The sequence below is a fragment of the Ambystoma mexicanum genome, chromosome 3p (assembly GCF_040938575.1).
Source record: "Ambystoma mexicanum isolate Mex_15411 chromosome 3p, UKY_AmexF1_1, whole genome shotgun sequence".
In the NCBI taxonomy this organism is placed as follows: Eukaryota; Metazoa; Chordata; class Amphibia; order Caudata; family Ambystomatidae; genus Ambystoma; species Ambystoma mexicanum.
The window spans coordinates 775,209,100-775,225,138 of NC_090925.1; the positions used below are offsets into that span (position 1 = coordinate 775,209,100).

The 16,039-nt window shown below is 46.1% G+C and overlaps 1 protein-coding gene across 1 annotated transcript in view; it reads left to right on the forward strand.

Moving 5' to 3' along the window:
- PFAS (phosphoribosylformylglycinamidine synthase) overlaps positions 1 to 16,039 on the forward strand; it is a 786,527-nt gene that overhangs the window by 724,395 nt on the left and 46,093 nt on the right. Inside the window, exons 27-28 of the mRNA XM_069651729.1 lie at positions 8,359 to 8,517; positions 9,180 to 9,332. Coding sequence (XP_069507830.1) covers positions 8,359 to 8,517; positions 9,180 to 9,332 — 312 coding nt within the window. The remainder of the gene's footprint in view (positions 1 to 8,358; positions 8,518 to 9,179; positions 9,333 to 16,039) is intronic.

Here is a 16,039-nt window from a genome sequence, read left to right on the forward strand (position 1 = left end):
AGGGCCCAGGTTGGGCGGCCAGAGTGAAAAAGGGAAAGCAGGAGCAGGGGTCCCAATGAGAAGGATCACAGTCTTACTGGCATTAAGGCAGAGAGGGTTGGAGGCACACCATTCCTGATTCGCAGATGAACCGGGTATGAGCGGGAGAGCAGAGGAGGTTGAGGGGCACCTGAAGGCGAGCTAGAACAGAAGGTAGAGATGAGGTGGGCCAGAGGTGGCAAGTAATGGTTGAAGAGCCAGGATGAGAGGTTAAAACCCTGGGGTACACCACATGTAGAGAGAAAGGACCCAAGTTGGACCTGGGAGGGTTGATCGGAGAGAAATGACGTCAACCAAGCTAGGGCCTGACCCATGATGCCCAGGTTATCAACTGAGACGATTGATCATGATGGTGTGGTTGACCATATCGAAAGCAGAAGATAGATCAAGGAGAATGAGGACAAAAGGAAGGTTAGAGTCGAGATTAGAGAGCAAGTCTTCACGGGTGTTCAGGAGAGCAGTTTCCATGATTCAGGCTGCTCTAAAGCCAGACTGGTGGTCATGGAGACACCCAACAGATTCAGTATGTAGAGTAAGCTGGGAGATGGTCAGCGTTTCCAGGAGTTTGCTTAGGAAAGGAGTATTAGAGATCGGGCAGTAGTTTGGCCGAGAGGAAGGATCGGCAGAGGGCTTCTTGAGGAGGGGGTGCACAAGCAAGTGCTTTAGGGGGGAAAGGAAGGTTCCAGTGGCAGAGTAGTGCTTGCAGAAATCGGCCAAGACTGGTGCGAGGGTGTCGATGTGGTCCTTAATGGTTCTGGAGGAGCAGGGGAGCACCTGCTTTGACAAGACTTTCATAGGTCGGACTTGTCTAAAAACATTGTCAGGAGTGAACACGGGAACGAGGATAAAGGAGGAGAAATGGCCAGAGAGTGGCCGGGAGTGGTAGAAGGAGGAGAGAGTAGAGTGGACAGGATGTCCTGAGTTTTAGTGGTGAAGTGAGAAGCCAGTACTGTGCAAAGGGCCTGGGAGGGAACAGGTTAGGTGGAGACTGCAGCAGGATTGGCCAGCTCCTTGCAGATTTTCGGCCGAGTTGTTAGATTCTGGAGAGACCCGGGCTTGGATGTAAGCTCTCTTCTTGGACATGACATAGTCTATATTCCATTTGGAGCTGGCGTCAGATCAGTTTGTCGAAGGATCATCCTGATCCCCTCCACTTCTTCTCAGCCACCCTACACTTGCGTTTAAGGGTGGCAAGCTCGGACTCGTACCACGAGTTGCACTTGGATGTAGGCTTCATACGGATCCTCATGACAGGGGCAAGGACATGAAGAGTGTTAGAGATTGAGAGATGCAGGTTGGAAAGGGATGTCACAAGTGTGAGTCAGCCGCAGGTTTAGGAGGAGGATTGAAAGTAGCCGCGAAAGCCTCCACTGACACCCGCTAAATGGGCCGGAAGGTGGGTGGCAGTACTAGGGTCGGCTTTACCTGGGGGACAGAGAGTGACCGGTGAGAGGAGAGAAGAAAGCGGTCAGTCCAAGAGCAAGGAGTAGTGAGAGGGGAATGTCTGATGAGATTAGAAGACCTAGAAGCATCCAAGTGGATGTTGAGGTTTCTGAGGAGGAGAAGTTGAGAAGTTAAGGTAAGGAGGGAAGAGGAGTGGTCGGCCCAGTCGGAGAGGAAGAGGGCGACCTGGCCAGGTGGCCTGTAGGTGTTGGCCACAGTAAGAGAGAGGCCAGGAGAGATGGAGAGCCTGCAGACCAGGCATTCAAAGGAGGAGTAGGCCTGCATAGGAATGACGGAAGCAGGGATCCACTCCAGGAAGATCAGGGCTACTCCACCTCCTGGACGGTTGGTTCTGGGTTCGGAGAGGATCTTGTAGCCATCGAGGAGGAGAGTGTGAAAAGTCATGACAGAGCCAGCGTGAACCCTGTCTCGGTGAGACCTAGGACATCCAGATCAAGTTCTTTGCGAAGTCGGCAGATGTCAGAGGAGTGTTTGACAGCCGAGCGAAAGTTAAGGGTAGCGACGTGGAACAGATTGCCACATTTGAAAGACTTCCATGGAGGGGTACAGGCATGAGGTACTCCCTGCAGAGGTGTTGGAGGTGCCCGAGAGTGGGCAGAGGAGGAAGGAGATGGCAGGGTAGTCAGAGAGGAAGAAGGTGCCAGAGAGTTGGCAGAGCAACCAGAGAAGCGGAGTAGGGTGCTAGAGAGGTAGCGGAAGAGGAAGATGGCGGAGGAGCCAAAGAGATGCAGGTAGGAAAAGCAGGAGAACAAAGGAAGTTGATCAGACGTGGGAAGCGTCTATCGAAAAGGAGGAGATTGGGCTAGAGGCCCTGGACCAAGACAGTGCCATTCAGATAGACCTTAATTATGGTCTTGGAGGAGTGGAAGGGGGCCAGTGGAACTTCCCACTGAGTGCCACCATTAATGGGAGAGGAGCAAAAAGGAGAGAAGACAGATACCATATGAGGGGTCCATAGGCCTGGAGAGGGAACGTCAGAGGATGTCAGTGAGGGTCTGTCTGGAGGAAGCCCTGGTATAGGTATCGGCGATAGGGAGGCCAGGGCTGGAGACCAGTATATCCCTTTTGAGCTTCTTCCTACCAGACCTGGTGAGAGGGATAGGATAGGAGATAGAATAGTAGTTAGAGAAGATAGGCGAGACTGAGAGCACAATGGAGGGGTGGGAGACTGAGAGAAAAGAGAAGGCAGCCCAAGCAGGAGGGGTGAGGTCACACACACTAGGGGCACACAAAGGTGGAAGGCACACGAGGTGGATGGGTTAAATGAGCACAGAGTACCGAAACAACAGTTGGAGAGGGTGGGGACCTAAAGAGAAGGAGACAGTGCAATGATGTGTGATAGTACAAAAGAGACCTCTGGGGAGAGGGGGACAAGAGTGTGAGTGGGGGAAATGCAAAACAGTACAACAATACATAGAACACTAGTAACCCTGGGGAACCTAGAGGAGTAAGAAGAGAAATGCAACAACACAACAAATATACACTCCAACAGTCACAATACAATAGAGCGTGAGAGGGGAATGCAAATACAGTACAAAATATGCAAAATGCTAGTAACCCTAGGGGACCTATAGGAGTAAGAAGTGATTGCAAACAATGCAACAAATATACAATAAATAGTCACAGCTGGGCCGGGGACGTGAAGGGGGAGGGAAGAGGGTGGAGAAGGACCCAAAAAGCGGGGGGAAGGCGCACATGGAGAGGGGCAAAGAGTGGAAGGGTGTTCAAGGCCGGGAGAAGCGGAAACTGAGTTGTGGGGGGGAGCGCACGTGGAGACGGGCAAATGGGGACGGACGTGCAAGGTCAGGGAGTTGCATGTAGTGCAGAGGTGCTACTCTCCCTCTCCGCACTCTTAACTTGCGGTTAGGCGGATGGAGTATCGTCTGCGCTCGCAACCTACGCTGCTACCCTTTCGCCGACAAACGCCTGCGTCGCACAACACCACGGCCTTGTCCTGCGAGGGCTTTGCCGCAGAGGGTCCGATCCTTGGGTGTTAAAAGCTCGGGAGCTGTTAAGGAGAATTCTCAGAAATGTGATAATTCCCTTCGACCGTAGAGACCCCAAGCTCTTTTGCTGGACTTTAGGACTTTTCATTTTTATCCTGGGGAGAGTGAGACCCTTTTACCACTCTCGCATGTATTTTTTCTTTGATCTGAACACTGTTTCTTTTGGTTTCTGAGTCTGACACACTCCATAGACATCATCTTTTTACATTGTGACACATATCACCTTCAGTGCAGTGGCACAGGGAAGTCCTTTAGATTTCCCAAAGGTTTAAATAGCTTCTCTTGGATAAACTACTGTTGCCAAGATTAGTAAAGTGAAATTGACTTTACTTACCTTTTGTAACTTTGTAGACCCAGTACACACTATCTTCCATATAGTGCACGAGGGGTTACTTAGTATCCCCTTTGTCTACTTTTTCATGTAACATTTTTATGTTACCCTTTCTACAATTAATGGCTGGTGGCAGTGGTTTACTTTTTTCCTACGATTGTGTGTTTTTACCACGGGCTGCGTTGCAGCTGCAGTAAAGCACCCATGGGTGCAAATTTTGTCAAAATGGCATGTCTTCTTTTTTCGGCATTTCTTGTTGGAAAGGTCCTTCTTGATATTTACTCTGCACACCTAACCAAGTTTGGTCCCTTTGTCAGTTTTGTCTTTGGCGGGGTTCACTGGTGAAGCCCGCCTCTGGCTCCAGTGTGTCTGGCATGGAAGGATCGAGGGAGGTGCCCGAAACTCCCTGTGCTTAGTCTCCTTGGTTACAGGAATGCACCCAGAGGTGATTGGCCAGCTGGCTGACCTTGAATATGACCCATACCCTGCTGTGTGATTGACAGCTAGGCTGTGAATGAATGGGAGAGACTTGCATAAAAGGGGAGGTATTTTGCAAGGAAGGCAGAGTCGACCACTGGACGAAGGAATAAGAAGAACTTGGAAGAGAAGCTTGATGCATCTCCTGGACCGTTAGTTTGCCCGGTGAAGCCCTGCTGCAGTGCTGAAGCTCGGAATTCGCCTCGACTAGAGAAGCCCTGCAAAGGGCGACTTCTCCCCTTGTGTTGGTGGACCAATCAACCCCAAGAAGAACTCATCTGGAAATCCTCTCGTTGCTGACTGTACTTCCATTGCTGCTGCAGCAACCGAGTGCCAGGGAGAGGAACACCAGAATCAAGTGCATTGTTTATAAGTCGGACCCGAGCTCCAGGAGGATCCTCCGGACTCCCTCAAAGCAGGACTAACCAAGCCCGAGCCACCTCAACAGTGCTGCACCCCATGAAGCAAGGAAAGCCCACAAGGCTGAAACTGCGAAGTACCGCTGATCTGAACTTTGCCCATTGCTGCTGCCGACCTTCAAATCGTAGTTTAGGAGTCCCCAGATATCCTCCATATTGTCCCCACGACTGAAGAACAGGAAAAACAGGATCTGCCATACTACTTCAGGAACAGAAGCCAGCTGGAACCAATTTCTTCATTCCAAGGGTACTGTAAACTAAGGGGTACTTACCTCTTGTTGTGTAACTTACTTGCTCTCAGTTGAGCAATTGTTGCCTTTTGCAGAGTTGCTTGCAGCGTTGCCCATCACAAGTCTCCCAGCTTGTGGCCCAACAGTGATTTCATTTTGAACAAAAACTCTCTAACATTGTGCAAGACCTTTTGCTTACCTTCAAGAAGTGCCTCAGCTCCCCTAGACTTTGCTCAATTGACATTGGCTATCCTGGCTCCCTGAAGACTCTTCTAACCTCTGACTTTGTGTTTTAACTATCCCTCCAAAAAGTCATGCATTCTTTACTTGTATAGCTGGGAAAGGGTTAATCTACTTTGCATTGGGGGGTTCAAAAGTACTTACCTGTTTGAGAAACTTGTTAATCATTGTTTCCTTCCTTGATCTTTTCCTTTTGACACCAACCTCAGTATTGCTCTAAATGTACCAGTTATATATTAGTGTCCACAGTGTTCTTACTATTGAAGTCACCTGAGGGTGTAGGAATCGTCTGTGTGCCATTCCAAATGGGCATCTACTAATTTATTGAAACTGAGTGTGTATTCTGAAGTATATTTGTGTTACATATTTGCACCCTTCTAAATAAGGCTCATTCAAACTGACTGTTAAATTAATAAATAATTGTTTAATCAAGAAACCTTGAGTGTGTGTTATTTGGATACTTGTCACTTTGAAACTCTTTTACAACCATACAGCTCACATTGACCCCTCTTGAGAATGAGCCTGGCTGCTCAGTCACTCTACCAACTTGTGTCGTACATGCTTATACCAAAGATTGGGTTAACTATTGCCAAGAGGACAAGGCTGGTGCATTCTCCCACAGGGTACTGCATACAATCTTGCCTAACAGGAGCATAGAAGTTGCGTTACGTGCTACGTGTCGTTGGGCAGTGTCTCCTGCGCACCTGCGTCGCACAACACTGCAGCCATGTCATGCGAGGGCTTTAGAGGGACATAAAGTTGTACCTCTGTGCCTCTGTTGCACTGCAAAGGGCAGCACAAGTACAAAGCTTGGTGTCCAGATTTAAGATGGGGTCCCCTCTTAGGATTTGCAGACCTTCTGGACTGGAGCTAATCTGCAGGTCCTACGAGACAGGAGCATGCTGCCAAAATGAAGAGCAGGAAGAAGTTGTCTGTACTGGCTCAAGAGAAGGAGAACCCTTTAGTAGGTTTCCTCTTGTCAAAAGCGGCAGAGCTTCGTGAGTTTGCTTAACCAATGTTTTTTTCTAGCAGCACATGTAAAAATATTTTTAAATACACAAAAGTACAAGGCTCTAACCGTAAATATGACCCAAACCTCCACAATCACTCTTATTCCATTCTTAAACCTTCCCCTAACTCTAATTACAACTCATATTCTACCGCAAACTCTTACAGAACATTAAGCCTTCAGCGTGCTAAAGCACTTTATTGGCATGTTACTCGATACAAAATAAACAGAAAATGAACAGTGACCCCATCTACAACCCTATCACCAGCTCATCACAAATTACACATCCCCTGCCCTAACCCAAACCCTTGCTCCAATAGTAACCATGGCCTCACCAAGACTGCAACTCTACCACTTACCCCAATGCTTACTTTACCCTAGCCACTAGGTGTATCCTAACTACTGTCCTACGCCAACATTCCCAGCCTCTCTCCAACCTCCCTATCCCTTTCTTCAACAGCTGCACAAACCATTACTGTATTAGCCCTAGCCTTACAATAACCCCTACCCTAGCACTAATCCTGACACTTAATCTACCCTAACGACTAACCAAACCCAAACATCTTTTCTTTACCCATAGCCTAACCCTAAACCAGGCAATCATAAACCTACTAAACCACGATTCACCCTAACAATTACCGTAGCAGCACTACATTCAACATTTTGGCTACTTTTCAGCTGCATATATTGACTACTTTTTTCTTGGCAACTTTTTCACTGCAGATGTATTTTCACCATGCCTTTTGTACTGACTACATTTGGGTTGGCTGTTTTCACTGGATACCTTTTGGAGTATTGTTCCATTGGTTGACTGAAGAAAGGCTCTAAAATTTCCAACTTGTGTATTTGTCAATCTGGACCCCAAACAACTCCTCATCAGTTCCATGGACACAGCTACTCTCCCTGGGGTCTGGACAGATTTTGCGAAGAGGCATGACAATATTTGGCCAATTTCCTAGCTCCAGCAGGAGAAGGACTGCCAACAATGGCAGTGCCCTGCAGAGAAAAGGCTTGAACAACAGGCAGACGTAGTGGCCAAAAGGCACATTTGTAGTAAAAATAAAGGTGTGCAGTAGTGTTTCAGTTGAAGAGGTAAAAATAAATATATACTGCCACCTGCCTGTCTAGGAAACTCTAACAAATGTGTAAGAAACACGTTTTGCAGAAATGGTAATTGGCGACTGTGTCCCTCTGAACCAGTCTCCATAGGGCAGGTAGTACTGCTACACAATAGTAGAAATGAGACAACAGGTCCCGCTGTACTGGTAACTTTGGGGCAAAATTAATACTTGCCAGTGAGTTGCAGGGACAAGTGTGCTGAAAATATCACCTCAATTGCCAAAAAGGGTCAGGGAAAACCAAGAGTCAGCAGATATGCTAGGTATCTGTGAGAATGAAGTAAAACGCAGCAGAATGTGTGTTTACGACCCCTGCGCAGAGCAAACCTTGAACATAGTGAAAGAGATTGGGGGTGGTGGTGGAGGAGGGGTGCAGAAAGATGGCCTGCATCCCCTACAAAGCAGTCACAACCAAACCACCTCTCATCCTGGCTGAGAAACTCCATCTTCGGAAGCCAGTGTACCACCAGAAGCTGCAACATTGCCAGGCTGGAAACGACGAACTGTAAGAGTTAGACAAGTATTTTCCTAATATGCACCCAGTCTCTAGAGCAAGTTACCAGTGCAGATAAGACTGGCCCCCTTCACTCCAGAGAGAATCGGAAGGCACTACTCTATGCCTACACACATTTTTTTAATACTAAAAAGAAATCAAGCTGCCAAGTTGCAAAATGATCTAGAAAAAGATGCCAAACTGCAAAACTAGTGTTACCAGAAAGTAGCTTTTTGCTTCATCCTTAATAGTCTTAGAGCTGTTATCTCTTTGAAGTGTCCGTTTTGATTCCATTTGGGAACTTTTTCTGTTGTACACAGGGCCTGACATATGTTTGACAAATGTGTTTCAGTATGTGTTACACTCTGTCCTGCCACGTGAATTAGCGGGCGCTGCAATGGCATGCATGTTCACATCCTTGGCATTCAGGCAATGTATCTCTGTCAGAAGGGCATGTAGAAGTTACTTTGAATGTGTCAAGAGGAACAAAGATGGAGATTAAATCCCTATTTGTACTTTGTACCTTTTTTAGGGTGGGCCGCATCTGTCATTTATAATGCCACCGCCCGTGCTCAGTTTGAAGCTTTCCGCAGACGCAGCGACACCTTCAGCCTGGGGGTTTGTAATGGTTGCCAGCTGATGGCCCTCTTGGGCTGGGTAGCACCTGATGAGCAGGGGACTGAACATAGAGGTAAGCTATTGGGAAGTATTGCCTATTTTAGGGTCATTTCTGTCCCATAGTCTATGCAGAATGCCCTTACACGTGAGGCTGGGGCAGAAACTGGGGACTGAGAAAGCGTTCCTATGCATAGAAACTGTTATTCTGGGTCCTCACTGAGAGCTTCCTGCATTAGCCGATGCATCTGTTTTGTAAAGGTGTCTGCTTGTTCAGTGCTTAGTAGACCCTTTTTACAAAGATCATTGTTGGATCTCTGAGAAGCAAGAACATTTAGGAAAAGGTGACCCATTGCTAATTGTTTCAATTCCAATTGTACATTTTAGCCTTACAAACGGCAAAGCCTTGTTGACTCTGGCAAACCGATGTGGGTAAAGACCATGTAATTTGACAAGCAGTGGATGTGGACAGAGACATATGGGTCTAAACTGGGTCACAAGTGGAAATACACACTTGACAAAGGGATGTCAGTGAAAACTGGCGCACTCATGCATATTGAGCGCTTGGAGAACATGAACATGGCAGCGGTGCAAATCAATTTAGCATAACATATTAATGCCTGTATAAAAAGTATCGGTCAGAAAAATGAAATGATTCGAAGTTCAGAGCTGGACAGGTGTATTAAGGTCTGAAATTATTCACTTACTCAGGTACTTACCCTTCCTTTTCACTCACAGATGGAGACATCAATCAAGGGGTATTATTGAGCCACAATCTTTCCGGGCGATTTGAGTCTCGATTTGTTAGCGTGGGTATCCAGGATAGCCCTTCCATCATGCTGCAGGGGATGGCTGGATCCGTGCTTGGAGTCTGGGTTGCACATGGAGAAGGTATGTGGCGGTTTTGCTTTATTCCGGCAAGCAGTAGTCCTAAGGGTTCCGTCCATCTCAGCTTATTATGGAGGTGTTTCTCTTTTGTAATGATGCGGGATATCCTTGGTGTTACGTCCTCTTTGGGTGTTTACGCTTTGTACATTTACAGATGTGTGCAAGTGGGTGAGAGAGAGCTTTTTGCAGGGCTTTTTTACCCCCTGCACTTGTCCTCTTCCCTCTCCCTTCTCCTGTACCGTCAGTGCACTTGCACGATCTGAACGTACCATGCCTTGAAGATCGTCTATCTTTTACTCCCTGTCTCCCCTCCTGCACGGGACGCCTCTATGCTCTTGGAACAACTGCAAAGTCGTTGTCGGACCTATTTGCTGTTATCTACACTGTTAAAGGGATGGTCTAGTAAAACATTTTATTTAAAAAATAGATAGGCAACATAAAAAAAAATACTAGCATTCTCCGTTTTAAAACTTCCTATGTAAAATTCTGAGATATTCAAGCTCAAAATTCGCAAAAGCAAGCACATGGGCGCATCCATATTGTGAAATGGAGATTCAGCTGCAGCTTTCCTGCTCTGGTCTCCGGTCCCCATCCTCCGCCTACAGCACTAATGAAGGGAAAGCCACCCAGCGGTAGCCTTTGTTTACTACAGCTGGCTGGCTTTTCCTTCATTAGTGCCGCAAAAGCAAAAGCCAGCACAGGAGGGCCTCCATTTCACAAAATGGATGTGCCCATGTGCTTGCTTTTGCGAATTTTGAGCTTGAATAGCTCAAAATTTTACATAGGAAGTTTTAAAACGGAGAATGCTAGTATTTTTTTTTTATGTTGCCTATCTATTTTTTAAATAACATTTTTTACTAGACCATCCCTTTAACTGTATTACGTGCACTTAATCTGCCTGTGCAGACTGGTTATCGTTCAGAAACTCAAGGGCTCTGAATGTTGTTTTTCTCCCCTGTTCTTTCCCTCCTTGAGCGCCTTGAAACACTTGCCTTGTGTATAGGCGCTTCACAAATAAACATTACCATATACAAATACCTGGCTAGATCATGTGCTTTTTACTTTTCCGTATTGTCTTTCTTTGATATTTGGTATCTGCTTAAAGAACCCATCACAACACTGCAAAATAAAGTATAACAAATATATTTCTAAAAACAAATAATTGTGCAACGTCTAATCGCAAGCAAATATTGCACAAACCTCTTGAGCAAACCATGGATTACAGTGTTCCTTGTCTTTGATGGGAGGACAAGTAATATTTTGGAGCAGTATTCAAAGAACTACAATGACTCCTCCTTGCAAGCATAGTAACAAGACCTAGTCTGAACACTGCACAATAAGTGCTGGTCACAGGTTACACCTAAACGTCCACAACCCTTAAATTCCTGGCAGGGCCAACTATGACCTGCATCCTTACAAGGTTGATAAATTGAATACCATTGAATTGGATAAAATCAAACACTTTTTAAAAATCACCAAGCAAGAGTACACTCCGCGTCATTGCGGGATTGTGGTATCACGGCAGTACATCTGCCGAGATACCACCAAACTGTATTACTGTTACTGCCACTTGGTCCGGCGATATTACCGTCGAATTGCAAGTGGTGGTGGCGGTGTTACTCCCCATTTAATTGAAGTATATAGGACTCTATGGGGGATTTGGGCAGAATTATCACAGCGGAGAGTTCTGGCAGAAAGGTGGCAGATTTACCTCCAGCTCTTAGCTGGAGTTGAATCTTCCAACTTGTCGCCAAACTCATAGTTGTGCGGTAATGCAGTGGTAATGATATGCCTTTTTATCGCACCGCTCCAACTCATAATGAGGCTGAGTTTATGGTGTATGCTATGTAAATGGTGAATACCTGCATTTTGGAATGCAAGGAAGACTTTTCAGGCTGTAGAAGCCATGCTAAACTCGACACTGAAGACTATTGCTGAAAAAGGTTTAGCCAGAAATAGCTCACTGCTCACCAGTGTTGGAGAGTTTATCTCAAGCTGATTGTACCTCTGAAGCAGGAATTTGTGCTCTTTGTTTGATCTTAGGTGATCAGGAGTGGCAGTTCTTCTCCACTTTCTTTTCCTGTCAACCTTCCTAAACAGCTGATACTGCAAGCCTGCAGTAGAAGCACTTCAAATACAAGTCCATCCTCTCCAGGCCACCTCAGCCACTTGGAAAGTCTCTGGCCATTTAACGTATAACTCGATTTTTCTTGTATGATTCAGATCTTCTGCAAACTTTCTAGACCCCAATACTAAGCAAACCTTCTCCCAGAGCGCTATTTTGTACATTGAACTAGATTCTGCTAGTTTATCATTTATCAATGACATTCACCCTCTGTGCCTGCATTGGCTTTCTGCCCCCACTTATCTGAAGCAATCCCTGCGTTCAAATTGCTAATCGATTCCCGCTTAGTTGTAAACCCGTAGGAGTATCTTGGGAAGTTTCTGTAACCTTGTCTGGTGAAAAACAAACCTTTAATTTATGTATGGTTTCCACCAAGTTTGTCCAAAGCGTCACTGTAATAAACTTTGGCTTTATGCTTATGAGGGGACTAGTAATAAATGCAGAGCGAGCACACCTAATCACACGCACCAATCAGTATAGTATAGTGACATGGTCAGTAGCCTGACCTTGTCAAGAAGGGATGGGAACTCCTCTCAGCCCGGAGTGGGAGGCCTAACATGGAGGAATCCAGAGCCAGTCCTAACCCAAAGGGAGATGGCAGTTTAGAGGGCCTTGATTCTTTTGCGCTCCTCATGTACCTGCCAGAGAAAAACAGCAGAACCCCATGTGCAGGCACTTACAAAACCCTACATGAGAGGGGGCCTGCGCATTCGATTGGAGTCCTGCGTGAGCAGATTAGAACCACCGCTGGAAGGAAGCAAACAACCAAATGCGGAGCCAGAGTGCCTATGCAGCTGGTTCTAGAGCCTCGCACTGCACGCCCACCTTGGGTTGTGAAAACAAAATCAAGATATCGAGGCTGAGTACCCCAAAAGGAAATACACCGAACACGGGTTACAAAGGAACATACAAAGTACTTATACTGAATCCAGTTACAAAAACAGAGCAAAATCAGATAGCTATCGGCCCTCAGTACAAGACAACGAACTCCAGCGTGGTTCAGTGTGTTCAGTGAGAGACGCTGTACATTAGAATGCATTGGCTTTTTGTACACTTTGTGAGCACGATGTCCAGCCCCACTTCGGGTTAATATTCCACTTAATACATCACCGATCTAGGGTTCATGCCAAGTCTCAAACAACCGCATATAACTGGTTTGCTTTCAATACATGTATCAACAAGCCCATGCAGCAATCTGGGATTTTCTATGTTGGTCTTCTTAAACATTAACACAATGTGGTTCAACAAGTGTTCTATGTTCAGTATTTGAATACATTGTTTTTATAGGATACTCGTGGATTAGTTTCTTTACACAAGTAATCACTTACACACAAGTCAATGAAGGACAAGGTCTCAGTTCATGACCTCAACAAGTGGCCTGCAGGCAAGTTACATATTAGCTATGTACAGAGGTCAAGACGGCCATGTTGTATTTTGGAATGACATCGTCCACCATTTTAACTCACAGGGTGACTTTTACAAAGCGAAACCTAAAATGGCGGATTGGCCTAAAATGGCGGCTTACATTGATTTTAAGGTCAGGACCTTGCAACATGGATTCTTTCGCAAGCGACTTTCGAGCCGCTTGGCGTAGGCCAATATACATATATTTATTGCAATAGGAGGCATGCTATAATTTCTCTTTTGACAAACCCTCCAAGTGCTAAAACTACTTTGGATCTCCTTGCAAATAATTCCATGCATCCCGAATCGCTGTCGGAAATATCTATTGCCATTAGGTCATTTGCTAAAATTTCTTTCAACACATATTCTTTGGAAGTTTTATCTGGGGCATACACTTTGTCCTATCAAACCTATCGCTTGTGCGCAACATCCCCCTAGCATCGACACATACCAGGTAGACACTGAATACAGCAACAAAGAAACAGGATTCCCAAAATAATTAGCAAGACCGAAAGTACCTTCCAACCCCAAAATCGCAAGAAGTCCCAGAACCAAGCGCTAAGATCCCAGTTTCCCTCGGGAACATGTACTTCTGAACTAAGGACGTGCAAATTCTGTATTGCCTTAAAGATGGTTGGGGAGGAATCTGGTACGAAAACACAGCAAGCGGACCCCACTAATTTAGGCACTCCACCACGCTCAGCCAGAATTACATCTAATGCCATCCGGTTTTGAAGTGCTACTAGTCTTATCGCCATCTGTTCTAACGTCATATTATAGAGTATGTCCGTGGTCCGGTTGATGGTTCTCTCCAGTACTCTCGCTAGTTTTCTGAAATCTTCTGAATTCGCTATCTGCCCCCAAAATGGCACAACTGATTTAGCTAGATCTCCCAAGATTTGTGCTGCGGTGTCACCATTCTCGTCCCGCCGTGGACGAGCCTTTGAAACTTCTCTTGTACTAGCTATAAACACCCCAGGTAACAGGATCCCTAAATAACAGGTTCCCTGCCTATCCCTGGGCAACCATGGGAATGCTACATTACCGCAGACAAAGTAGACAGGTTTGCCTACATACAAAGGTCTGTTTTCCCCAGTCAAATTTGCCACGTTGGCACAACCTAGAAGATTTCCCATTGACTGAGTTCCATTCCTCTGTATGCAAAAAAACTGAATCGGGGCTATGATTAACAGTGTAAGAAGGAGGCATGGCATCCTTATTGCCTATTGGAGCCATCTTAAAGGAAATCAAAGATTGGAAGGGACGAGACAGTCTGTCAGAAGGCCTAATAGAAGCAACGTTAGGTTTACACCTGTTTGCAAAAAGCGAGCATCCCAGGGGAGTCAAAACACGTTTCCCAAAACTATTCAAATTGGTGCCATCAAAGTTCCCCGAGATGCTATCATTCCATCGGCCAAAGAACAGTGCTCTAAGAGAAGCATTGCAAGCAGTTGTCAAAGGCAAAGGATGAATATACCAATGTAGCCCCTTATCCCCGTGTTGCGGTAAATGTGAGCAGACCCAACAGTTAGACTTATTAAAAATGGCATGCGTAGCATTCATGATAAGCAGTAGATTGTTATTGTGGTACCTTTGTCTATGCTGAGAGTCCCTAGGGGATAGAGTATGCAAATGTACAAAGGGAGTAGGAACAATAGGTATACTTTCAGTAGGTAACAAAAGTTCTAAAGAATGAGTTTCCTCAAGGTACCACAATCCTAAGGCAGCGACTATTAAAAACCCAAATATCATTATAAAAATACAGCAATACATTTTCAGGGCCCAGGCATTTTGTCCATTGTCCCGGTTGGTCACCCCCTTATTTACAAGTTCCATACGAGCGGTAGCAGGCATTGTAGTCCTCAAACAGATACCCCAATGTTTGTTGCTGGTGACCTCCCGGTCGAGCGACTTCTTAGTCCTTCCACAACCCTAGCCGGCAGAATCCCCTTTCTTAAATTTGGGCAAAAACAAGCCCTCGATGATCCTTTTCTTCTTCAAATGCACAGCAAAACCGTGCCGTAAGTCTATTTTCTTGGACGCAGATTGTACCTTACTTTTCCCAGTACTGATTGATCCGGAAACAATGTTGTCACTTCCTGCTGGAAGCAACGTGTCGGAAACAAGTGAAGATGCCGAATTTGAAATAGCAGTTTCCGGATGCAAATCTTTTGGAGAGTGTGGAGACAAAATGGCAGCTTTCCCAAGCCTCACGGGCTCAGAGAGATTCTCCGACACACTCTCAGTGCTACTTACTGCTTTGGGATCGTTGGTTGCAGTATCAGCGAGGGGTTCTGTTTCTTCTGTAACGTGTGGCATAGGGTGAGGAAGTTTCTTGACGTGAGACGCGTGGATCCAGTTCTTTCTCCCAGAGACCCGCACCGCTGTCTGGGTGACCAACAGGACTTGGAACAGCCCACGCCAGCGAGGCGCAAGGCAGGAAGAACGCTCAAATGCTTTGATGAGCACCCAGCTTCCAGGCCGTATGCTGTGGCCTGGGCCCTCGTATCGCACAGGTAGCGCTTCTCGTACCTGATATCATCAAATACAGGATTTTAGTCAACTGGCTGCAATAATCTGAAAGTAATACATTTTCAACATTTCTCAATGAATTGCATTTAGGAAGGTTCCAAATCTTGGCAGGGCTCCCCCATAACCATCTCAAATGGAGAGAGCCCAGTCTTAGTTTGAGGGGTTGTACGCATGGATAACAACACGATCAGTAAGGCGTCCAGCCATTTTAGTCTGGTGCCGGCACACGTCTTGGCGAGCTTATTCTTAATGATACTGTTGTGTCTTTCTACTAGTCTGGCGCGCTCAGCATGTCTGGCCGAATGGAACAGTTTGTCAATTCGTAATGCCGTAAATATCTGCAGAATTACAGTAGCGACAAAATGTGGACCATTGTCCGACCAGATAACTCTTGGTAGCCCGAACCGCGGAAAGTATTCCCTTAACATGATTTTTGCATTAGTCATGGCTGTAGCATCTTTAACAGGGAAAGCCTCAACCCATTTACTAAAAGCGCAGATAACCACCAGCACATTTTTTTTATTCTCACATCGTTCCATTTCAATAAAGTCAAAGTGGATCACTTCCAAGGGGACAGAGGGAGGCCCATAACTTCCCCTTGGAGTTACTGTCCCCTTTCCCACATTGTGTTGTAGGCAAATCATGCAAC